The sequence below is a fragment of the Vitis vinifera genome, chromosome 18 (assembly GCF_030704535.1).
Source record: "Vitis vinifera cultivar Pinot Noir 40024 chromosome 18, ASM3070453v1".
NCBI lineage: Eukaryota > Viridiplantae > Streptophyta > Magnoliopsida > Vitales > Vitaceae > Vitis > Vitis vinifera.
In genome coordinates, this window is record NC_081822.1 from 13,600,647 (window position 1) to 13,626,048 (window position 25,402).

The following is a 25,402-nucleotide window of genomic DNA, read 5'->3' on the forward strand; positions in this document are numbered from 1 at the left end:
TCTCGTACAACAGGCACCAAAGAAACCACAAGCACACTACCATGGTACCTCTGCAATGGGATCTGATTGAAGAATATCAGAAGATCTCGAAAACAAACGCTGCAATTTAACCATATCCCACAACTCCAGATAGAAATAAGCCTCCAAGAAACAGGAGCAGGAAATAAAAATTCCACAAGACATACAAGGAAAGCAAAGGCCATCATTCATTTGCAAATTGGTATTTTGTTGTAAAGGATATAGACTGCCACCTCAGGATCAAGTATGCCAAGGAAATAATCCCATCCTATTTAGAGAAACAACATTCAATAAATGAAAGAGAGTTAAAATCATCATTGAGAGGGCAGAACCACTAAGAAGCCATTAAAGTCACAAAGATTCTCATCTCATAAATTATATCCACAAATAGGCAGGAAAAGGCAACACCTTAACCCACAGCAGATCAGAAAGTACAAAAGGCAGGAGGAAAATTTGAGGAACAATAACATCCCTATGATCCACAAATCCTAGAAAGGGTAAATGTACAATAACTTTCCCATGTCTGGTATAAAGATAAACTTGAACACTGACTGTTTCAAGCAACAACCTAACTCTTCAGAAATTTCTCCACATATGCCTGCAGCCAGCCAAGGAAATGTCAGGTTATAGTACCACAACCAGAATTCCACATTGAAATAAACAAGAGCAAGTTAAAGATTTCCATGCAACTCACTTACTCATTGAAAAGATATTAGTGAGAATAAATGCAAAGTTGATGCATGTTCCCACAAGGAAAAAATGACCAAACCATGGAAATATTTTCCATCCAATCTACCAGGTGGAACTTTCCTTATAATGATCAAACCACATGTTATGGAAAATTGTTACTAATCAAGCAAAATGTTGATTTACAAGGACTATAGAACCATTTGTGCAAGGAGTTAGCCAACAGAAAACATTTAACTTCTGCCAGGAAATTAACTTCCATAAAAACAGATGCAACAGAAAATGAGGACTCACCTGTACAAGTTTGGTAAGCTTGGGTTTAGAATATGATAGATACTGGTCAATTTTTTCTTGTGTCTTTGGGACATGCTCTCCTTGAATAGTACCAGTCACTTTATCCACCACTTTCTTCACTATGGTTTTGTGAACCTCCCTGCTCATCTGCCCTTCCTTCCAGGTGGGCTTTAGAATCTCCTTCACAAACTCCACCAGTGCATTTTTGAAGATCCGCATCCCCTTCTCATCCTTGATTCTATTGCCCTCATCAACCCCACCATCTGCATCTAGATTCTCTGGATGACCCTTTTCTAGCTCTTGCCTGCATTCTTCAGCCACTTCTTTGATATTTCCCTTCACTTCTGAATTAGCAACTGGCTCCTGTTGCTTCATCTTTGGACTCTTGCAATGTTCATCCTCGGAATTGCCAATCTTGATCATTTCGGCAGAATTGGTCCCAGCACTAGCAGACATCATTGATAGAGAGAAACCTTTTGACGGCACAAGAGTTTTCTGCTCACTGGGATTTAACGAATACCCATGGGGTTGGCTACTGCTTCCAGGCTTACTGGGCTCTAAGCTTTCAGCTTGATACTGCTCCTGGAAACATGTAGCTGCATTAGGCTGAACAGTCATTGATGTAATGGATGGAACAAGACCTGCAGTATTAGAATGGGAAGACACCAAATCCATAGAATTGGGGGTGTTCAGCACAGCATATGGCTGAAGAAGTTGCTGCCCATTTCCAAATACCTGAGCCAAAGATTCTGAAAGACTAGACATTTGACCAACTGGATTATTGGTAATAAAATTCCTAGGGGTTCCAGAGATTACTTGAGGCACTTTGCATTCCATCATTTCTGGTGTCTCAACAGATTCCCCCTGACAAAACTGAGTCTGGCTTTGCAGATTCAAAGGAGAGTTTATCCGTTCCACTGGTCCATTCAAGTCGATTGTATGTCCATTTAAGGGATTTAAATTGCACATATGTTGGCTTTGACTAGTTTCGTTAAAACTCAAAGGAGGTTGAGAACCTAAATTATCACCATCTTTATTGAAGCTTTGTCGAGGCACATGAAGTGTATGTACAGAGAAATTTACCCTGTCATGTGAGGAACCGTCTACCATTGCAGTATTATCCCCACTCTTACCAAGATGCTGCTGAACATAAGAATCTCCAGATACTGTTGGACGCATAAAAGAAGTTGCAAGCTGCAGGCTTGAAGTATCTTGCATTATATTCTGTTCATGAGCAGGCCTGGAGATTCCATTCAGGGTTTGTGCTTGTGAACCAAGGGGAGTAAGAAGAGGCTCTTCTTTAACAGACAATTTAGCACTACTCATTAATTCTGGAATGCCCGTGTTTGCAATATTACTTCTAGCTCTCCAATGAGAGGATCCCCATGAATCTCCCTCAGAAGCTTTGTCTTTAGATGCTGAAGTGGCCCATGGTTTATTTTCATTATCCAAACTCTGACCCCAGCTATTACCAATAGATTTGTCTGCAACCATTGAATCTGTAAAATTCTTGTTTCCATTATCATTGCTACCCCACTCAGAGGACTTTGCAATGTCTAAGGCAGCTGCACCATTCCATTTTGTATCCTCCCATGGTTTGTTCTCATCATCCAAATTATGACCCCATTTACCATCCCGTGGCCTGCCTTCAGGACTGTCACAAGGTGGATCATCATGAGAAAACCTGCAACGATCACCATTAAAGCATTTTCCCATTGCAAAATACTTGCACAGGATGCCACCAACTCTGTGTGGTTCACGCTTACGCTCATGATCCCTATCATGTCTATCATATCTATCACCAGAAGCACCATGATGGGAAAATTTGCATGAAGATCCCCTATGACACTTACCTTTCAGAAAGTCATTACAACGAACATTAGATCTGCTGTTGTTCCTCACAGGAACATCCTTTTCCCCATCATACTGATTCCCATACCCACCACGAGCAACCTTATCCCGTGGGTAATCTATAGGCCCTTCAGCATCAGCATACCTTGAAGCTCTCCTGTGTTCCTGTCTGCTTTCCCAGCTTTCTGCTTGGTCAATTTCTGAGCGGCCACCATCCCTGTAATTGAGGTTATCCTGATGAAGAAACCTGCATTGACTGCCTCTACTGCACCTCCCTGCAACAAAATCTCGACATCGTTGAGATGACACTCCAGATCCATTTCTACTTCTTTCACTAAATCCATACGAATCCCGTTTAAAGTCAACATGTGGGCTCCGACTCAGACTCCGGCTCCGGCTCCGGCTCCGGCTCCTGCTCCAACTTCGGCTGCTACTCACACTTCTACCCAAGGTCTTGCTCCGGCCCCGGCTCCTGCTTCTGCTTCTGCTTCGACCCCTGCATATAACATCCAACAGACATAATAACATAAACAATTAGGCAATTCTGCCAGCATCCATGTAATTACAATTAAAAAAATCATCAGACATATTTTTCTTTAATAGACATGTATGTCACTTAGGGTTGCAACCAGGGCCAGTCCAACACACCCAACTTGTGGTTCAGGTTAGCATTAAGCAAGATTTAAATGAGATAGGGTTGGGCTCAAATTGAAAAAATACCAATCCACAGGTTAAAGGTGTGGGCAACCTGCCAAAAGCCAAACCTACGTATTAACATCTCTTTATTATTTTTTTAATATTCATTGTTTTATTTAAAATATAAAAAATATAAGTAGGATTAGGAAAGAACTCTAACCTTTATCACTTTTTATTTATATATGCTTATCATTTTTTTAGTTGTTAGAGTATCTTTGAATGCTAAACTTGAGCATGGGTAATGCCATTTATGTAAATTAGTAATTAATGATACAATTTAGATTTTGAGACATATTTAGCTTTTAACCTCTTACTCCATCATATGGTTTATATTTTATAACTTTGAAATAACTGTTTTATTTATTAAAAGACTCCATTTTAGGCGTTTTGCTTGATAACCCATGGGAACTTGAGTTGCCTCTAGGTTTAGCATCGACTAGGAATTCCCAATCCAACCTCAAGTTCAATTTGGCATGGGTTGGACATGTTGATAGGTGGATTTGGCATGGATTAACATTGTAATCCACCCAACCTGCCCAAATTGCAGCCTTAATGTCACTAAACATGAAAAGGAGCCAAAACCCATGTGCATGTGGAGGATAGAGACAAAAAAAACTAGAAACAACAAGAACATAGAAAACAACAAAGGGCCAAAACCAGACCTTCCAACTTCAAACCTAACTGCAAACCAGAGCCTATATAAAAATCAAGAAGAGTAATCAAAAATTGTAAAATTGCTTTTATAGACACCAATCACATAATGACACAAACTCAATGTTCAAATTAATTTTCATTTCCAAACCAAAACCCATCATCAACCCCCTACAACCCAAAAAAAAAGGGGAGAGAGAGAGAGAGAGAGAGAGAGAGAGGGAGCTACTCTGCTCCAGATTTACAGAAGTTGCTTCAACCATCTCAATACAAGTAACTAAACTCTTAGTTTTTAAAATCTAAAAAGAAAAAATCTGTGCAATGATGATGCAGAATGTAATTGGTTTCTGTTAAGGTAAATTTCTTAGTTTTAGACATTCTTTGAATACAAAGACATCTAACAAAACATATTACTCATAGCAGTCAAGATATAGTTAAGCATACGGATGACTAAGATTTGGAGCAGTAACCTGTTTGACTGTCTCCAATTGTTTCTTGGGGAGCGGCCATATCTTTTTTGTACCCGTCCATCAAAACTAGGAGATGTCCTCATGCTGTAGCTGTTATCTGCAACCCACCCCCGCATGGTTTCTGAAACCTCATTGAATTCTCTATTGTCACGAACATCCTTCTGGGCACCACCATTACCAGACAAGGGTTCCCAAGAGTCCAATTCAAAGTTATCATTAGATTTTAACCCATCGTTGGCTTCCAAATCAGACCAATCATCTAGATTGGAATCACCTGCCTTTACATTGTTTGAACTGATTTTAGCAAACTGACTCTCTTCTTTCAAGTCCCATTTAGATTTGCGTTTCCTGACGCTTCCACTCATTGTGAACTCTCGTAAAGAAATACCTGCAATACTTATTTGCTCTCAACCAACGATGCAGTATAATCCAAGAGAAAAAGGAAACAAGATAGAAAATATTAAAGACAAACTAAATAAATTATCTTTGTTTCTGTTTAATGCTTGATCTGTGTGAGTGTGTAGAACAAGCTGCAGAAGAGAATGCCCTCACAAATTAACACTAAATCCAAATAAAGGGATAGATTACATCTATAAGTTAACTAAACAATTCCAGAGAACATTTGGGCATCTTTAAAATGCAGACATACCAAAGCTGGCCAGTCTGATTTAAACCTGCTCCAATTTCATGTTATTTTTTTAACATATTTAAGCACACTTAACAATTATAATATCATAGGAACTATTTCTTAAGGGAAAAAAAATGGTTAGAGGATCTGGATCCAAGTTGAACACTTATGAATCAACAAAAACTCAAGACAAAATCCATCACCAGTCCCACAGATATGTATTATTTCTATTTCTATTTGATAATAACAGAAAGTAATATGACTAATAAAAGAAAACAGAGAACAATAACAAGGAAGGATAACAGATCCTTAAGAAGAGAACAGGAAAATGTAGCAAATTTTCAGTTACACCAAATGACTCCCCACATAAAAATCTTATCAACCCATTTACAACCCCTCTGATGGATCTTGACAGTATTCTTTAGGTTGACTGACCAAGCCCCCCAATTGGAATTGCCACTCTCTCTGTTTTTTAATAACAGAGATTCCAGCCAAATATAAATTATTTATGTTGTGATGATCTAATAAAATTTTCCACCACCACAAGGAACCAAACAGCACTTGCCCTTAAACTCTTGCTTAACTTCTCCATCTTAAAGAGAAGCAAGCAAGAAGGTTGACAAACTTCTCCATCTTCCACTCCTTGATGTTTCTTATGGAAATGAGTGCATTATCATCTTATCCACTCCTTTGCCAGTCCTCAGAAAAAAGGAGTGACTTCTACATTGAGCCAGCCCTTCCCCCCACCCCACCAGGGAAATGCGCAAATCCTTCCAAAATCTGGGCTTATATTGAAAGGATACAGCAGACTCCAGGCAAAACCCTCGAGAAAATTCATTACAACCAATCCCCAACAAAGAGCAAGTTACAACTTTCAAAGACCAGCATTCCTATAGCCATAGGATCATTTTTCTGTTTGATGCTCTTCTTCAGATACTACGCCTTTCTCAGCAGGAAGCCTGGAAAGTTAAAATGTCTTTACCACAAACCTATCACCTCCCAAGATCCATCAAAACAGTCTTCCCCCTCTCTCCCAGCCTCCATCTAGACTCTTCCCTGATCCAGTAACCTGTTGAACAAACTCCTAGCTTCAGCCTGAAGGCACAAGTGTTGAAATGGGGTTTATTCAATTACATCAATACCAAATTCACCAGTCTTATAGCAATAATTCTGTTGATTCTTTGAACCATTGGGGCATTCTACTTAAAAACCTAGTGTTCCACTCTTATATAAAAGTAGACCATACAAACAAATAAAAAAGAAGTGAGAGGCAGTCCATTTTGGCTCAGGCCAACACAGAAGTTAACCAATCTAAGGTCAATTATCAAAAAGCAAACCTAGAATGTAACTGATAAGAGACTAGAAATGAACCATACAAATTCTTGTGAAGGTTAGGTTAGTTTGGTTCAATTCTCAGGTTAAGCAATAGAATATGTTTCTTCCAAATGACATAAAGAAATAAGCTGTGCCTCCACCAAAACTTGAATTACATCAAGTTTGAAATCAACAAATTAGAGTTCTCAACAAGCCCTTCCTTGCATGGTATCTGTGCTTGACATCGTTCAAATTGAGGATTAAAAATATGGGGAAAGAGAAGCCGAGGCAGGAAGATATTTGAGGAAAGAGAAGACATATAATACAACAGTCATGACCAATACAGAGAAGGAAGCAAGGCTTTATTATGTTGGGTATGCGGCTTGCAGATGAAAGGAACAGGTAGTTGGCAATATCACCAGTACCAAGGACACAGAAATTTTGATGGAATCAGAGGGCAGATGCATGGTCTCTTCTAGAAGGGGTTGAATAGGATGCTTAATGAGGAGTAGAGTCCTGAGGGTACAAAAGCGGAGGGTGTGTAGTTGGTGCTGACCTCAGCAGAGTTGGAGCCAGCCCAATCTGTTAGACTGTTTGAGAACTGTAAGAGTGAAAGAAGGGACAGGGAGGATGCGGTCAGGTGCATGTGTCACATTGGGTGCTTGGAAGAGCTTGGAGATTCAGAAAAATTTTGTGGTTCTCATTTGAGGACTGGGAAGAGGAAGCTATGAACTTGTTCACCGGCTATTAAAAGAAGAGGATGATGTAGATCTAGGGGAAGCTCCCAGAAAAAGAGTCAGTTCAAGTTCAAGAGCCATGAGCTTCCAAACTACACTCTTCTGTTAATCATGATGGTTGGGGCAGTAGTAGTACCATAGCAGGAGAAAAATCATAGTAGTATGGTGAAGCTTACAATTCTTTCCAGGAATATCCATGCTTGGAGGATCTTAGTGAGATGGTGGTGATTAAGTTGGTGGTAAAGGGGTGTGACCCGGAGAATGTGTGCCAAGAAATGGAAGCAATGACACCCAACCTGATTAGGGAATAGGGGGTAGGAACAGGAGGATTTTATAAGTGCTAGAATTGGCAGATTGGTTAAGTAGGCTATTATGGAAGCTTTTTTTTTTTTTGATAGGCAAAAGCACAAAGATATATTAGAGAAAGGGAGCTTGAAAGGCAACCCAGAGCATACAGGGAGTATACAAGAGACACCTAAAACAAGCAACAAAAACATAAGCACTCACCGGCCCTCAACAAGAACCCAACCAATCCACAAAGTTAAACAAAGATAAAGGGCCTACAACTATAGAAAAATTAGCCCAGGATAAGAGATTACAAACAAATGAGTTTTTCAATCTTTGAGTCGACAAAGCCTCGTTATCGAAGACTATCCTATTTCTTTCCTTCCAAATTGTCCAAAATAAACAGAGAGGAGCTGCCCGCCAAACCTTTCTTTTAGGCTATTATGGAAGCTTATGGTCCTGCAGGCAGCATCTTACTGATAAGGGACAGTAAGGAGTGGGAAAATTAGGGTACAGGCAGGTGCTTTTTCTGTGCCCCTTCTCGTCTTTTATATACTAATAACACCATGGTTTTTCTAGTGCCAAAAGCAAGCTAGGAATCTTTAATGTGTTCTTAGTTTTGAGGAGGACTAACTTCATAAGTTAACTTGAGAAAAGTGAGACAAACCCAATCAAAATAGGGAAGGATGTTAGAATTTTAGTTCCAGTGCCTAACTAACTATGAAGCGGGCTTTCCAGACTTCTTCAAACTCTACCTACATGAGCCTCCCTATTGATGCTCCTTCTAAAGAAACGTCAATGTGGGATCCAGTTATTAGGTAGGTTGGAAGGTGGCTGGCTAGCAACAAAAGACAGTATTTAAACTTATGATGCCCAGATCCTCCAATTTCACCAAATTTACCTGTGACATTCAATTTCACCCATGTACCCATGTCAACACGACATGATATGGGTGTGGGTATGGGATCCTTGTCAAACACTCCTATTTTACATTAGGTGTGACTGTTTAATTTTTTTATTGATATCCTTTTATTATTTCAACTTTCTCAATGACAATCACATTAGGGGTAAAAAAAGGGGAGTTAACTAAAAAGTGAATTTTTTCAAGAATATTTAGTGATAAAGAGAGGGAAAAAAATATTACAGAGAAAAGATGGGAGCTTCTAAAAGGATATCTTCACTCAGCAGCAGAGCCACATTGTGCTCAAGAGGGGCAAATACCACCCCTGAAATTTTGGGAAAAAAATTAGGAATAGGAAATGGGATTTGATCCCTTGACCTGAAGTTTTGAGAAAAATGGCCATTAGGCTATGCAAACAATTTGGTATCATTCGCGCCGCCACCCCACAAAAAAAATATATATATTTTTCATATCTTGCCCCCCTCAGCTTCTTTTCTGGCTCCACCATTGTCTTTGCTTCCAATTCATTTTTAATTGATTTCTCTTTTATTATGTCGTATCCCAATATCTGCGCCTATTTTTTAGATCCTTTTTAGCTAAGTCCTCATATTCTAAATTTTGAATTATGAAGGATCAAACACCTAGACACATACCCGCATCCAACACTCATACCTGAACCCATGCAACATAGATTTAAACTCATTGGCAAGTAAAACTATGCATTTTGCACCTACTTTGGAATATGCCTATGCATTTCACGCCTACTTGAGTATGCCTAACCATTAAGTTTACTTTTGTCAGCCCTAGCTCAGTTAGTACAAGACTTAAAAAACTTGAGAGGGACTTTGGGGAGGAGTAAGTGAGGGAAAGAATACCGAATTACTAAACTTTAAGCCTGAAGGATAGTTTGTTGAACTAAAGAGGGTGGTAGATTCTGTACTATAGAACTACAAGTGATGAATAGGAGTCTTCTATATATGTTTGCTCTAGATTTACTGTTCTGAGAGACAAGTGTTGCCAGCAAATGCTGGGAAGGAGTGATGCCAGTACACCAAAGTAACAAAAGGCCCTTTTAGGGTAGGGGTACAAGTTATGAGAAGGAACCACCTGAGGGTGAGTGAAATTCCTAGGTTACTGCTGGTTCCAGGTGGGAGAAGACAACAAATTTCATTTTCACAAAATGTATGGTGCAGGAAAGGCTTGTTAAGGGTAGATTTCAAAACTTTTTCAGGACTGCGGCTGATAAGGATGCCGGTCTGGCCAACTAGTGGAGTCCCAAGGGGTGCAGTGGTCAATGGAGTATGAGATCTCTATTCGCAACCTTTTATTCTTTCTACAATTCGATCTTATGTCACTAAAGAAAACTCCATTTTTCTGATTTTTACTTTAATTCCGATAAAATAATTACTTGTTTGACACAAATAAATAATTGAACTTAAGGCTCTACTTGATTTTTTTTTTTTATTCAAAGGAAAGAAAGCGTGAAGCTGAAATAACCCACTCAGAACACCCTTTAAAGTATTACGTGGTACGATTGGATCGAATAAGCCCTTATGGAATAAATATTCAGCCACTTGTGAACCTTCAGGTATTGTCTTTTTCAATGTTTGTTCAACTACCCTTTTACCCGCAAATGCAATGTAAGAAATTGGGTTTGGCAATAATGATATCTCCCAACATACCAAAACTTGCTATCACCCCGCTAGTAGTAGGAGAAGTAAGGATTGATACATAAAATAACTTTTTATTTGATTGATAATCATATAAAGCGGAAGATATTTTAGCCATTTGCATCAAGCTCAAACTTCCTTCTTGCATATGTGCTCCTCCGAAAGAACGCACTAGAATAAGAGGTAGAAATTCATTGGTGGCATATTCGATCAAACGGGTAATTTTCTCACCTACTACGGATCCCATACTACCCCCCATATTAGATATTTCATTTGGAACTAGATGATCCATGTCACTTTTTGAATGTCGTTCATGGTGGCGTATGCATGTTAGAGCAAGCAAGAACCTTACAACAAATGTTGACTAGAAGAAAAATTGCAAGTTAAATATTTCAACAAAGATGAGTGAAAAGGAGAGACAGTACAAATTTCCAACCCAAAGAAAAAAAAAGGGCTCAATTAAGACCAGGGAATGGGAATAGAACACCTTGGACCTAAATAGCCAGAATTGATATGCTAGGGAATTCATTATTCTTATTTTAATGTTTGGAAACAACAAGACTCAAATCATTTACTCCTATTCTAATGTCTAGAAACCTGAGGAATCCAAATTACAAAATCATTCCTATTACTACTTCGATGTTTGGTTTGTACAAAAACTGGACTTTAATTAATTTTTAGATAATAGAAAAGGAATTTTTATACTTACATTTTTCTTTTCTTGAAAAAATAAAATTTCAACAAATTTTAAAATTTTTGTTGATTTTTCACTTTTAACTACCAATACTTTTGAGCACCAAAAATGATATTCATCCAAAAAAGCTTTTAGATTGAAAATGTTTATTTCAAATTTAAAATAGTTTAGGATCACAATGGATGTGAAATAATTTTTTTTTTCAAATAATTATTCAATGATGATAGACAAAAAGAAATTTTCAAATGATAAAAAATAAAAAGGAAATCTTTAAAACATTAGATTTGGTTTATTACTACAATTTTTATTTTTAGGATAGTCTGTTAGTAACTCTTAAGTTATTTTAATTCTAATTCGAAAACACAGGAATAGAAATCCCACTACCTCACTTGGGATTCCATAATCTACAATTTTGCGGGTTATCAAAGGACATGAAAAAATAACCACAAGTGGACATGTGTGAACCACATGCAGGAATGCTAGCAATAGGAATTACATTCCTGTTCTTATTTTGGGATTCTATGAACCAAATATGACCTTAATATTCTATTTAAGGTGGTAATTTTGTGTGAATAAGAGATTGGGCTAAAATCTTAACCATTGAGAAGTTAGTTAGATGAGGGCATATCATCCTAACTAACAAGCATTTAAACTTGATGAAAAAAATTGTTTGCTTCAGTCCCCAGTCCCTCGGCCAAAATTCCAAATTTTGTAGCACCACAAAATCTCTTCCAATCTACAAAAGGCTTCTTCAACCGAGTTTTTTCCCCTCTCCTCTTCCAACAAAACCCACTTCCACTCCTCCAAATCCCACTCCTTCAGGAGTATGCACCCATGTTTACTCCTTTTTTTTTCTTTTTGCTCCCTTTAAGGGGGAGAGGTTTGGTGCTCATTCAAATAAGTGGAAGGGCTGGGAAAAACCTATAAAGCTATTGGAAGAAGAGGACATGGATGCTTAAAGTTAGTGATATTTTGTGGAAATAGCTTCGTCAAAAGTACAAGAATAGCTAGAGTTGTTGTTCAGTTTCCTAATAGCATTATTTGGAGTCCTTGTGTTCCTACCAAAGTGGGTTTTTTTGCATGAGAAGCCTCTTGGGGTAAGGTGTTAGCTTTGGATCAACTTAAGAAGAGGGGATGGAATTTAGCTAACAGATGCTTTCTTTGTTGTGTGGAAGAAGAGTCTATTGATCATATCCTTATTCATTGCACTAAGGCAAGAGTTTTATGGGAGTTATTGTTTGCTATTTTTAGAGTTAATTGGGTTCTTCCTCTTTCGGTTAGAGATACCCTTCTTGGTTGCGTGGGTTTAATATGGGCAAGAAGCGTAGAAAAGTGTGGAAGGCAGCCCCTTTGTGTCTTTTTTGGGCGATTAGGAAGGAAAGAAATAGGATTGCTTATGAGAATGAGGAGCTCTCGATTCATAGGTTGAAAATTTCTTTTGTTTGTAATCTTTGGCTTTGGACTAAGTCGGTTGTAAATGAAGGTCCTCTTCCTTTATTTAGTTTTGTTGACTGGTGGGGTTCTAGATGAGGGTTGGTGATTTTTGTATCCCCTCTTCTTTTGTTTGTGCCTTTTGGCGCCTCTTGTATACCCTCTGTATGCTTTTGGGTCAGCCTTAAGGTGCGCTTTTTCTAATATATTTCTTTCTCTGTGTTTTTACTTATCAAAAAAAAAGTACAAGAATAGCTAGAAGACAAGATTTTCTTATGATGTCAAGGAGTTTTTGAAAATTGATCATGCAAAAGGTTGGGTGAATATAAGAAGTAGGTATATTTTTATGCATAAGATGATAAGAAGAAACTCATTTGGCAAGATGGCCAACATAGTTAAGAGGCAACCATAAACATTTTTGAACATTTATGTATACTAATAGATAAAGATGCTGTGGAGTTGTGAACCTGAAAGATTTCAAACCTATTAGCTTAGTCTATGGGGTGTATAAGCTCTTGGCAAAAGTCTTGGATAATAGCCTTAAAAGGATGGTGGATTTACCAGCATGCTTTAATGGAAGGTAGACAAATTATGAATGTAGCTCTCATTGCTAGTGAAGCCTTAGATTAGCTAAAGAGTTCAAATGTAGGGTTACCTGCAAGCTGGATATTGGAAAGGCAAATGAGCATGTTATTTAGGACTTTTTGTTAGCAAGTTTGGATAAAATTGGCTCTACCCACAAGTGGGTGAGATGGATCAAGCCCAATCCAACCTTTTTCAAAGCTCAAAGTTTGAGGCAAGGAGACCCTCTTTCCCACCACCTTTTCATATCACCAATGGAGGCTCTGAGCTTGATTCTATAGCAAGCTAGAGAAAGCAGCTTTATCTTAGGTAGGGCAACAATTTTGACACAACACCACAACATGAATCAAAATTAACACGAATTTTAGTGAGTTTGGGTTGAGTGTAATTGTATTCATATCATAATCATGTCAACATTTTCAATAATTGTTAGACAACCAATTTTCCTAAAAGTTTAAGCTTATAAGATTTAGACTCACAACATATATCATACACTGTTAACACCTTTCACATGCAACCCCATACCCACACATGCAACAACACATAAGCACCCATAGGTATGCAAATAAATAAATTGCAAACAACCTCCTTTAGGCTTAATAAAGCGGATAAATAAACACACGATGAGGTTTGAACACATGACCTCGTGCCAAATGTGGCTTTGAAACCATGTTAGACAACCAATTTTCCTAAAAGGTTAAGTTTATAGGATTTAGGCCCATAATATATATATATATATCATGTATTCCAATAATAAACAAGTTGTATTTGTGTTTGACTGCTCAACCCGACTAACCTGTTTATGACTTATTTAACTCATTTACTTAATCATGTCAAATTGACCCATTTATGACTCATTTGACCTATATAACTTTATTGATTTTATAAAATAAAAAATAAAATAAAATATAAATATCATATAGTTAAAACAAATCAAATAACCAAGTAAAATTTTATATATTTTATCATAAAGATTAAAAATATTTTATAATTAAAACATTAAACAAAATAATAAACAAGATTAAAATTAAAATTTTAGTTTACTTTTTAGGTTAACAACATATTATAATTAAAATTAAACAATTGAATCAATTAAAATTTTAGAAAAAATTAAAACCGAAAACAAAAGCAACTAAAAAATATTTTAAAATAATACATTTATAAATTTAAAATTTTAAGCTAAACGAATTATAATCACGTTAACAAATTTATTACAATAAAATTGTGTTAGGTTAAACAGGCTAAAATCGTGTTAATGGATTGGAATTGAGTCAATGGGTTATTCATGTCATTTTTTTTACACAATCCAACTAAACTCATTTATTAATAAGCTATGATGTGTTATCCATGTAATAAATAGCTCATGTTCATGCCATGTCATTTTGACATGATTAATAACGGGTCCTATTTGGGTTCTTCAAATTTTCACTATTTCTTACCCCAACACGACACGAACTATTATCACCATAATCTCAAGCTTCAAAGTGGGAAGAAGAGGTGGGGAGGGGATGGAAGTGTCTCATTTGTTGTTTGTCAATGACACACTTGTTTTCTCTTATGCTAATAAGTGCATTTGGAGCATCTAAGTTAGACCTCCATGTGGCTCAAGCCAATATTTAGTATAAAGACAAACATGGAGAAAAGTGAAAGTCACAAATGTGGGGGATCTAACTTTGGTGTTGGATTGCAAGGAAGGGAATCCACCCACCACATAGTTGAGCCTTCCTTCAAGAGCTTCTCACAAATTTGTGAGGTTATGGGAATCGATGAAGGAGAAATCTAGAGAAAACTTCCCTTTTGAATGAAGGGATACCTTTCACAAGGAGGGAAACTCACCTTGATCAAGAGCACATTGTCAAACCTGCCTATTTATTTATGTCTCTTCTCGTTATTTCTAGAAGGGTGAGACTAAGGCTAAAGTATATTCAAAAGAATTTCCTTTGGGGTGGTGCTTGAGAAAAAAATATCATTTGATTCATTTGCCCATTGTCCATCTAGACAAAAAAAATGGAAGTATTGGCATCAAAAGTTTTCATACCCTTAACAAGGCCCAACTTGGCAAATGGGGTTGAGGATTCACTATTGAGAGGAAGACCCTTTGGAAACAAGTCATAGATGGGAAGTTGGAGCGATTAAAGGGGACTGGTGCGTGAGGGTGTTGAGAGATGACAATGGCATGGGCTTGTAGAAGACTATTAGATCCACGTGGGAGGACTTTAGAGGCACATCTTGTTTCATTATGGATAATGGCGAAAGAGTAAAATTCTAGAAAGATAGATGGTGTGGCAATAGTTGTTTCAAAGAGTCATTCCCAAAGTTATTTTCTATAGCCGTTGTTAAATGGGCAACAAAAACGTGAGAGCAGGTTAGGGAGGGAGGCAAGTGAAGTCCCTACTTTCATGGACAATTCCATGATTGGGAATTGGAGAGAGTGAAGGCCTTCTTTCAAAGTTTGCAAACAAGCTTAATTAAAAGGGATGAAGAGAATAGATTGGGTTGGAAGGAATGTAAGAGTGGTAAGTTTGCTGTCAAATCCTACAATCCTTAGCCTAGGGAAATAGCAAGCCTTTCCCCACAAGCATAGTATGAACACACGGTATCAGATAAGGTAGGTCCCTTCTCTTGGAAAGCTATCTGGAGGAGGATTTTAACCCTTAATCGAGAGGGGCTGCAATAACCCGAATAGATGTTACATGTGTATATGAAAAGAAAAGTCAATTGATAATACGCTCCTTCACTGTTCTAAAACGAGAATTCAGTGGCAGCGTGTTTTTTCTCTGTTTAGAGTAGCCTGGGATGCCTCTGAAAGAGGAACTCTCCTAAGTTAGCATGGCTCTTTTTTAGGGGAGAAATGAAAGAAAGCTCAATGGAAGGAAAGAACTAGGAGGACTTTCAAAAAATGTAGGGCAATCGGATCAAACAATTAAATCCTCTTTTATGTTTATCTTTTTGGATTGGACTAGAGTGTACATAGATGATTCCTTCTACAACCATGATAGGCTTTGTAGATTGATTAAGTTCCAGCTAAGGAAGGGGAAGTTGTTTTTATACGCTCTCTTTCCTTTTGCTCTCTTGTTAGCACTATTTGCACACATCATGCATACTTTAGTGCACCCCTTTTCAAGCACTTCTAATATATTATCTATTCTTCCAAGCAAAAAAACAAGAGGGAAAAAAAAATGTTGTGGAAGTGGGGAAAAGGGTAATTTGGAATTCAAAGTTCGTTGAATTATATGAAACTGGAATCAGTTGTGCTATTTTGTAAGCTGCATGGGAGTAGATGGAGGAAGTCAACTCCCTCCCATCACACATGTCAAGTATCTGACTGCGAAACCCTCAAATGTAATTATGATGGTGCAATGTTGAAGGGGCATTCACCATGGCAATCAAATTAATTCAAAGTGCTCTAGGCGTTGTTCTAAGCTCCAAGCAAGGCATAAAATATCAGGGTATGAAATGCAAATGTTGAAGGGGCTAAGAGATACTAGAGCCCAAACTCCTCAGGAGGTAAGAGATATACTGTGCTAGCTGCCCAATGTGCTTGATATCAGCCACCTTGAAAAAGGTGTGCAACTTCCCATAGTTGGATAATATGAGGGAATGGGGCACCTTAAAGAAAATATGGAACACTGTAATGGGTTTTGTTTGTTGGGAGTGATTGAACAAGATGATGCCATTTGTTTTGAAGAGACCATATCAAGGGACCCAAGAAAAGGCAGCCATCTACACATGCAAAAGACAAAAAAAGAGAAATACACATCATATGACTATTATTTGTATAAATGGTAAATTCCAACTAAATTCATAAAGAATTTCACCAAAATATAAATCACAACCCCAATTATAAACCCACAGTCACATTAGATGCATCGCCTCTCACATATCATTGCAATAGCAATTGATACCGAATCCAAGATGGGTGAAAAAAAAATGGTCATGAAGGTTTGATTACTTGAAGCCCTCCATTTCATAATTAGAAGGAGAGACTCTTGTCAATTTTGATTCTAAAATTTGATTTTCAAGATCAGCAATCATTGCGAGTTAATCATAACATTTTAAATAAACCAATCAATTGATGTTTATTAGAAATTATCTACAATATAATATTTATATTACGATCCCCAAGTCAATAGATTCTATGCATAGGTGTGATACCAAGTGCTTTCTCACTCGATCTAAAATTTCAAATTCTCCATATATACAACTAAGGCAGCAATTAAAAACACAAATATTTAAAATTTTGAGGTTTAAATACAAAAAATGCTCAGGAGAGCGCATATTTATGCAACTCTAAGTAGCTGTACATATTGACAATCTGACACTTAAATTCACAATCACAAACAGAAACTTCGTCGCAACAAATTTACATGCAAACCCTAAAAAAATCAGAAGAAACTTTCAACCAATTCAAGCAGCAGAAGAGAAAGTTTTAACCAAGCCAAGCAGCAGAAAAGTGAATTCTCCGTGGAAAGGAACTAAAGACGAGCCACAACAACCAGCAGCAATAGCAACCAGAAACAGGAATTTACCCTCTGCTTGGTTCCTAAAAACAACGAAACTTAAAGGCCAGGCTCCGCTAGGATCTCCGAAACAACCCTTTGCAACGGACTCAACTTCCTCAAACTAGTTCCAACATTTTTCCCCCTCTTTCCCTCGCACTCCCCGAGATCCAAACAGAACCCCATAAAAAAAATAAATAAAAATAAAAACATCCTTTTGGGGACAATTTTTTTCCCATTCTCTCAATTTTCCCAGGAACCAAACAGAACGTCCAGGAAGGGGAAAGAAAAAAACAGAAAAATTAACCGAAAGCATCATAGAAATGGAAGTCGAATCTGGGAAATCATAGAAGTGTGCAAGAAGGCAAAGCATTAAAGAATAGAAGAAGGAAAACCCAAATTGAAATGGCATATGAGAAGAGAGATAAATTAAGAGAATGAGAAGAAAAAAGCTCACCTGGAGTCCCAGAGAAAAAAAGAAGAGTGCGTGAGTTGTTTCTGAGAGACTGCTATTACTTCACAAACCGAGATAGACGAACCCTTGAAAATAAACCACTTAGGAGTTTCCAAATACTGTGGTTTTCCCCTTTGTAACCCAAAAAATAAAAAAATAAAGGATAAAATTAAACAATCTTTTGTACGGCCATTTATGCTATTAATTTTGTGTTTAATATATTATTTTATAATTAATATATAAAATTCAAAAATTATACTACCGCTAAATAAAATAATATAATATAATATATAAATAAATAAATAACAAATTAATCAATATTTTGCACTGGACTTATAAACTGAATAATCATTTTACTTTAATAAATTTCATTAAAATTATAAAATTTTAACTCACATTTTAGATTTATTTTGTTCTAAAGCTTATTTGAAAAAATAGAGACAATGAACATATTTTATTAAAATCATTTTTAGTTGTTAAATAAAATTTTTAGATATTTATCTACTCTAAAGTTTTTTCATGGTTGAAATTTTTTATTCAATATCAAAATTAATATTTTGCCATTTTTATAAAAATGATTTTGCAAATAAATTTCAGGTGTAGTTTTATATTTCATTCATAGAATGAATAGATAGATACTCAGTATAATCCACCAGGGTTGCCCAATTGGTTAGGGCAAACATTTGACAATATGATCCCAATAAATGATGCATGGTCATGGGTTTGAATTTTACTACCGAAGATACCTTGAATTTACCCGGTATTAATTGTTATAATTTACCTGATACCCATTGTTACACGGTCAACACCCCAAGGTTTGAATCCCATAATAAAATATCAAGGTACCAAGTCAGTGTCTATCAAGCTTCCAATTACAATGAGAATTTTTGTCACTCTTGGTGTTCATCATTTTGGGCCCGTCTCTCAAAGATGCAAAAGAGTCGCTGGTAATTTCCTTCCCAAGCGAGTGGTATTGATTTCATAAGAACAAGGAGAAACTTTCGATCTAAAATTACAGTAGTGTTAACAAGGAGTGTACCATTGTCAAGACAACAAATAATCATGACACAGCGGCATACACCCTCAAAAGCAGAAAAGCAGATTGCAGAACCATGAAAATAAATTATGTGGAGGTTATCAAGCTGGGTACATCAAAGAGTTCAAGAAGATACATTTTTTTTCTTTCAATAGCATTAGCTCAAACTCAAACTGTATTCAACTCCTGTCATCTGTAAGACTCAGAAAATTGCTAGTATTGAGAAAAAAAAAAAACTATGAATTATAAAGAAGGGAGAGATGCCGTGGTCGTTGTAGGCGGTGGCAGAGTAGCAGTTGCATTATCCGTCCAATTTGTTTCACCCCAGTGCCATAACATGCTCTCCCAGAAGCAGAAATCTTCGAAGCATGTCTGTAAGCGTGGATCTTTTATCTTAATTTTCCAATGCCCATCTGTGTAATTGCCCTTCTCTGCTTGTCTTCGATCCCATTCCAATGCCGCCTTCTGCTTGGACCTAAGCAAGCAGAACTTTTGCAGGTTTTCTGGCATGGCATCGTGAATCTTCCACCACCTTTTATGCGCAACATTACTTGCAAACTCCTGCAATATGTCCACATTCCAGTTGCAGTCGTAGTCCCGAAAGCACAGCCATGGCTTCAAACCCAGGTAGTGGAGGACATAAAGAACTGGAGGATCAGCTCCAAAGAGACGAGTTTTCATCTCTTTCTTCTCCTCCTCGTCACCTTCCCAGAAGTGCTTCAAAAAGTTCATGTGTTTTGGAATCCGGTGCCACCATGTGAAGATCTCGTTCAGATACCCCTGGTCCCCACCATTGTAAGACTCTATCTCATTGATGTGATCCATCAACAACTGGAATGTGCAATTTGATGGCTCAATCACCATCACACCTGAGTTGAACAGGGTGGCGTTGTTTCCTATCGCAGATATTTCTGGCATCTCAAATAGGAAGTCAATATTCCTAAGTATAAGCAGGTCAGCATCAATGAAAATGATCTTATCATAGTCTGTCAACTGCCAGAGACGGAATTTGCTGTAGTTCCATTCATTGTAGGCATCACGTTCAGCTTTTGGATTCCTAATTCTTTCAATAGTATGAATTTTCCAACCTGCCGCTTCTAAGCCTCCTCTATGATACTCACTGATTGTTTTATCAACAAGAATTACAAGATCCCGTGTTGAACCTGCCATGCGGATGCTCTGAGCTGCAGCAATGGCCCCACAGACATATACATGTGCAGAATGTAGGATTGTTGCATATGCTTCTCGGTGTGCAGATGCTGAGTAAAACCGATCTACTAAAACATGTATGATTAGTTTTTTTTTAGTAGCCTTCAATGGGAAAATCAACTTGATTTGCAAAGTCATTAGACTGAAATTTTCAAATAGTGGCATACATTTAAAGCAAGAGGGGCTTCACAACAAAATGTTGAACAGATTGTATAACCCTACTAGTTTCTTGTAAATTGTCCAAGTATGGATTTACATATGGAAGGATTAACTACCATAGTATTCAACTTAATTAAGAAGGCCTTACCCCACTGATTCCAAAAATTCTAGGAGGCACAAAAAAATTTAAAGTTCAGGGAGAAGGGATTGGACTGGCTGGTTTTAATTGCATAAAAAACACGACATTAAGCAAATTCTGGAAACAAATGAAAAAAATGTAATCAGGCATGAAACTGACCTTTAGCCTGGAGAGGAACTGAAAGTTCACAGGATCCAACTGGAAGCTGAAGCTTTCCCCTCATCGTATTCAGGTTGGGTTCGTACAGCCATATATTTCCTTCACGTGCAACAAGTTCCTTGCAAGTGAAGAGGTTTGGGATTGGGAAGCACTCGGTCACCAAAAGTACACGGACTGGATGATAACTTTTAGCAGTGGCAGCAAGCCTTGCCGCTGCAAGCTGCAAGTGCAGACGGGCCACATCTCTTGCCCAGTCTCCAGACTTGTTGCAGGGAAGCTTAACAGCAATGAGATCTATCCGTGGCTTTCCAGGGACCGGAAGTCTAGGCAGAGAAGGACAACTGGGAACCTCAAATTCTTCCTCCTCATCTATCCATTCAGGGTATAGAGATTCCCAAGTAATGTTGTTCAAGACATGGTCCAGATGCAGAACAATATGCTCGGCATCTGGTAACAGTTGCTTCCAATCATCATTTTCTTTGTCATTGAAGTTTAACAAGCCTACTCCCTGATATTCATTCCTGTCATCCAATTTCTCAATGACTTTGGAGATTTGGTCCCAGTTAATTTGCAATGATGAAGTATAGCGTGGATCATCAGCATCCCTTATCCATCTGTCTACAAAACTTTTCCTGCAGGCAATAAACTTTGCTTTAAGACAGTGAAGTGAGAAAAAAACAAAAACCCAATTCCCTTCACTTCTCGGGCTAGCCAAGCAAAAAGCAGAATATCAATGTGTTCAGGGGACTTTTCTCATAGCAGAATATTCAGTGTTTCATCAAGGAAGGGACACAAAAAAATAATATCAGGAAAAAGATTGATACAAAAAAGGCACACACACACACACATTGAAAAGTAAATATGCACTAATAATGACAAGGGAAAGCAAACAGATAGCAATAAGACATACCGAGATAAAGAATCAGATGGACCATCTGTATTATGGACCGCTGGAGAGTGGAGCAATGTCACGAAAGTTCCACAGATAATAATAACAAGTACAAGTTTCAACGTAGGAAATTTGCAATTTGAATTTCTTTCTTGAATGGGAACATGAGAGGCCTTCTCAACATCTTTAGAGTCTTTACTTCTTTGGAGCCTTCTCTTGCTTCCCTCCTCACTGAACCAAAGCAGTGTGTTAATGTGTATAGAAAAATAAACTCAAAAGAATAATTGTGCATCCCCACCAACTGGGAGAGAAACATTTAGTACATTACAATATAATTTCCCACAGGTTCAGATCACCAGCAAAAATTTGGGTAAGCAAAAACCATTGCAAGAAAAAAGCCTAAAAATTTGGAGATCCAACTCGACTTTCAGTTCTTTTAAACTGTAAGTGCATTCTTGAAATTTTCCAACTTATTCCCAAATTCATGCCAAATTATAATTGCCCCTGGCTTCCACACTTCACTACATTTTCCTAAATAATGTAGAATCCAAATAATGCGTCATTATGGTCTCCTGCAACCATAGTTCAACATTACAGTAGACCCAATAGTCGCTTGAATTGCACTAACACACCAGAATTCATCCTGCAGGTGGCATGAGTGGGCAATTCAAGTAACAGGGACAAATACGAAATGAGAAGTAGCAACAAGGTGAATGTCTATGTGTCATAAAGTTGCAATAACCAAGAAAACAACAAAGATACATTAGTTTTTCAATAGATCTGCACTCAGGAGCCAAACTATGAAAAGGAAAAAGAGCAAAAAGCAAAAAGAGGAAAGCCAGATGATAATTCCTAACTCCTAGCAAAATTAGGTAACCACACATTTCATTTTATGAATTCAAAAATCACCTCTTTTTCATGTTTGAGTATGTTTCAGCATGGAAAGGATGCTTCAAACCATATAAGACACACAGTTGTAGAATCTAATGGTCTTTAGCAACTACGATGATGTAGGAGAATTCAAAGGATTCTCGGTTTTAGAAAGAGAAAATTTTGAATCCATGGAGCCAGAGAATTTAAGTTGATTTGGGGTAAAAGAGCAAGTTCAGGATATGCATGCATATAAAAGCAAAAAACTGTTTGGAACTGGATCATAAATCCATACTGCACATATGACTTTGTTGAAGCAGCCACACCATTTGAGGACCCGGTTCATGAATTAGTTTCACAATGAGTTCTTCCAAGTAGAGCTTGCACTTCTTTAAGGTCTTTTCCATATTGCTTCTTTCTACACATAATATGTGAGATCTCACATCGGATAAGGGAAAAAGTTTCTGACACTATATGTATGAACTTCTCTTAACCATGTAAACATGTTTTTTAGCCAAGAGGGTTCATTGGACTTAAAGCAAACGACATCCATTCAGTTGTGAGTAGGTCATTACAAATGGTATTAGAGTCGATCCTTGATTGTGATGTAAGAGTTTGTTTGGTCTCGCAAAAGATGTTTATTTGTTTTTGTTGTGTCTGCTTGGGGAATTGACACTATATATGTATGAACATCTCTTAACTATATAGATGTGTTTTAAAGCCATGAGAGTCCATTGGACCCAAAGCAAACAATATCTAATGGGAGGGAGCAGGTTGTTACATAGTGCGTACCCTATTTCTACTTTCCTAGCCTTGGTTCTAATGACCTCACTCTGCCTCCTCAACATGCACACAGCTAACTATGGACAGGGCAGTGTGCAGGCTGAGATATGGTTCAGCTTGACACTATGCAGCATGTCATGAGTGCCTGCAACTCTCACAAGACCAGCCCCTCTTTCCTTTACAGTTAACTTGTTTAATTTCTTGAGGCTTTATAACAATATCGAGCCCTAGGGAATTCAGCAGCCCAAAAAAACTATAGAAGCTACCCTTGTGACCTAACAAAGATGCACACAGCTAAAAACCAGAAAACCAAATGGCAGGCTGGAAATTTCATATAGTATACCCACGATCTTCCAAAAACCAAATCTGATAACTCTCCACCAGTCCTTCAAACTTTCCTCAACCTTAGCAACACCCATTAAACAGGCTATTTGTTCTGGTTGAATCATTCATGAACACCAAGAACATAGAGGAACCTCAGCTCACCCATCACAACCAAACACAAAAACCCATCTCATATAACTACAATCAAACAATAATGCAGCATACCATTTGTCAAAGTTTGACATCCAAACACTCCTGCCAATTCAAGAACATCCATATCATAGCCAGATCACTTTTCGTGATCCAAAGAACCCCAACTAGCCTAGTCAATTCCCATATCCAAACACCAGAAACTTCTCATTATCTCAGCTTGAATTAATACCCAATAGCAAACACTAAAGCGCTTATAATGAACTAAAGTTGTAAATCTAATTATAACCAATTGAACTAATCTTTACAACACAGCAAAATCCCACATCCAATTCTACCATAATAAATGTAAAACCGGTGGCATTCGCATTAATAAGCTCTATTCTATACTAATTTAGCTAAACATTGAACTCACCCACAACAATCATTATTACAAATTTACAATACACATATATGTCTAAACAAAGTCGTTTTCAAAGAGAGAGAAAGAGCAAGATAGGAACTAACCCAGAAGCAGACAGTCGGAGGCGAGTCTCTAAAGGGCTAGGGGAGGGTCCTCTCATCTTGATTCAGTAGCGGCATGAGGAAGGCTTCATCTGATCTAAAACCCAAGAAACAAAACAACTTCAAAGTCAAAAATAAACAATCTCAGAAGACCAGATATAGAACATAACAATTTGGAAACACAGAGAGATTCCCTCACAATACCTAAACCAGAAAGCAGGGTTTTGGTTGGGAGATTGTGATTGTGGAAATAGGTTTGTTTTCCACCGAGTAAATGGGCAGTTAAGTAGTAGAAAAAGGTCAGAGTCAATGTAAGAACTGAGAAGGCAGAAGAATGCTTTGTCAATTTCTCTCTTTAAATTTTTATTTTTATTTTCATTGTTATTATTTTGAGTTACATTTTTGTTTAGATTTTTAAGTTAATGAAGCATGACTAATAAACACAATAATAGCTAACTTTTGTTTTGGCTACTTTTCAGAATCTTCCCATGAAATCCAAATTTTACACTTGGGTGGGATGATCACATGGAGGTTTTACAGGTCAATTATAAAGGGCTTGGGGGACCAAGTTTGATTAACCTTTTTTCTTGAGGAGAATCTGTATTTAATAGTTGTGGGCTCATTGCCCAACATCCACTTGATGTTGTTAGATCTGCAGTGACCAAAGAAATCATATTTGAACAAAAAAAAAAAAAAAAAACAGCTCTTAATGATTTGGGGTCATATAATCACTTTCTAAAACCCATTTATATTTCTCTTTTTTCGAAACATTAATTTAGGGCTAATTTCATTCACCTCTTATAAGATTTTAACTAAATACATCTAATTCTTATAAATTTAAAATTTTATCATATATTTATCATATTTTAAGAAAGGGAGACGAACGAAAATAAAAAATTAAAAATATATTTGATAAAATTTCAAATTTACGAGGGTTACATGTATTTAACTTCGAAAAAAGTGAATGAAATTATTTTCTTTAATTTAAAAACAAGCAAAAGGATAATATTAATAAACTCACCTTTTTTATTTTTTACTATAATGGATTTTTAAAGTGGAATATCATTTTTGGATATTTTGACTCTAAGTCAAAATGACATATTTATACTTATTTTCTATGATACAAGTTTGAATTTTGGGGATCGGTTGAGCATGTTTCACGCCAAAAATCAGTGTCTTAGTCCTTCCTTTCTCGTGTATCACAAGAATTTAGACCTTAAATAGATGTGAATGCTTATTTGCAAGAATCTTAGGGTTTAAATTTCCATTGGCCCCTTGTAATTTGCTTAAATCAAGATCATTTGACCTTTTATTTGCA

At 37.1% G+C, this 25,402-nt stretch overlaps 2 protein-coding genes across 11 annotated transcripts; both read right to left on the reverse strand.

Annotated features, from left to right (window-relative positions):
- Positions 1 to 363: 363 nt before the first annotated feature.
- On the reverse strand, positions 364 to 18,014 carry LOC100267803 (zinc finger CCCH domain-containing protein 55). Of its 6 annotated transcripts, XM_010666583.3 has the most exons (5): positions 17,866 to 17,974; positions 16,430 to 16,632; positions 4,668 to 5,055; positions 1,000 to 3,346; positions 364 to 616 (listed from the first exon to the last, which is right to left on the reverse strand). In XM_010666583.3, the coding sequence occupies exons 3-5, from the start codon at positions 5,030 to 5,032 to the stop codon at positions 587 to 589; spliced, it is 2,742 nt and encodes a 913-aa protein (XP_010664885.1). In that variant the 5' UTR covers positions 5,033 to 5,055; positions 16,430 to 16,632; positions 17,866 to 17,974; the 3' UTR covers positions 364 to 586. The 6 variants fall into 6 exon arrangements, with proteins under 6 accessions (XP_010664885.1, XP_002278177.1, XP_059590955.1 ...); XM_002278141.4 differs by lacking the exon at positions 16,430 to 16,632 and having other exon boundaries at positions 17,866 to 18,014; XM_059734972.1 differs by lacking the exon at positions 16,430 to 16,632 and having other exon boundaries at positions 4,668 to 5,197; positions 17,866 to 17,972.
- Positions 18,015 to 18,964: 950 nt separating this feature from the next.
- On the reverse strand, positions 18,965 to 24,510 carry LOC100245489 (putative UDP-glucuronate:xylan alpha-glucuronosyltransferase 3). Of its 5 annotated transcripts, none has more exons than XM_010666585.3 (5): positions 24,289 to 24,510; positions 24,088 to 24,181; positions 21,475 to 21,684; positions 20,565 to 21,196; positions 18,965 to 20,172 (listed from the first exon to the last, which is right to left on the reverse strand). In XM_010666585.3, exons 2-5 carry the CDS (start codon positions 24,141 to 24,143, stop codon positions 19,142 to 19,144), a joined length of 1,929 nt encoding a protein of 642 aa, XP_010664887.1. In that variant the 5' UTR covers positions 24,144 to 24,181; positions 24,289 to 24,510; the 3' UTR covers positions 18,965 to 19,141. The 5 variants fall into 5 exon arrangements, with proteins under 5 accessions (XP_010664887.1, XP_010664886.1, XP_019072353.1 ...); XM_010666584.3 differs by having other exon boundaries at positions 18,965 to 20,175; positions 24,289 to 24,438; XM_019216808.2 differs by having other exon boundaries at positions 18,965 to 20,175; positions 24,088 to 24,204; positions 24,289 to 24,438.
- Between the last annotated feature and the right edge of the window lie 892 nt (positions 24,511 to 25,402).

Excerpts from the sequence above, each read along its gene's own strand:
- LOC100267803 (XM_059734969.1), bottom strand. The coding sequence starts at position 5,032 with ATGAGTGGAAGCGTCAGGAAACGCAAATCTAAATGGGACTTGAAAGAA. Across the intron at positions 3,347-4,667 it reads AATTGGAGACAGTCAAACAG|GGGTCGAAGCAGAAGCAGAA; the intron begins GTTACTGCTCCA and ends TGTTATATGCAG.
- LOC100245489 (XM_010666584.3), bottom strand. The coding sequence starts at position 24,143 with ATGAGAGGACCCTCCCCTAGCCCTTTAGAGACTCGCCTCCGACTGTCT. Across the intron at positions 21,685-24,087 it reads CTCCGACTGTCTGCTTCTGG|TGAGGAGGGAAGCAAGAGAA; the intron begins GTTAGTTCCTAT and ends GCTTTGGTTCAG. Across the intron at positions 20,176-20,564 it reads AGTTCCTCTCCAGGCTAAAG|TAGATCGGTTTTACTCAGCA; the intron begins GTCAGTTTCATG and ends TACATGTTTTAG.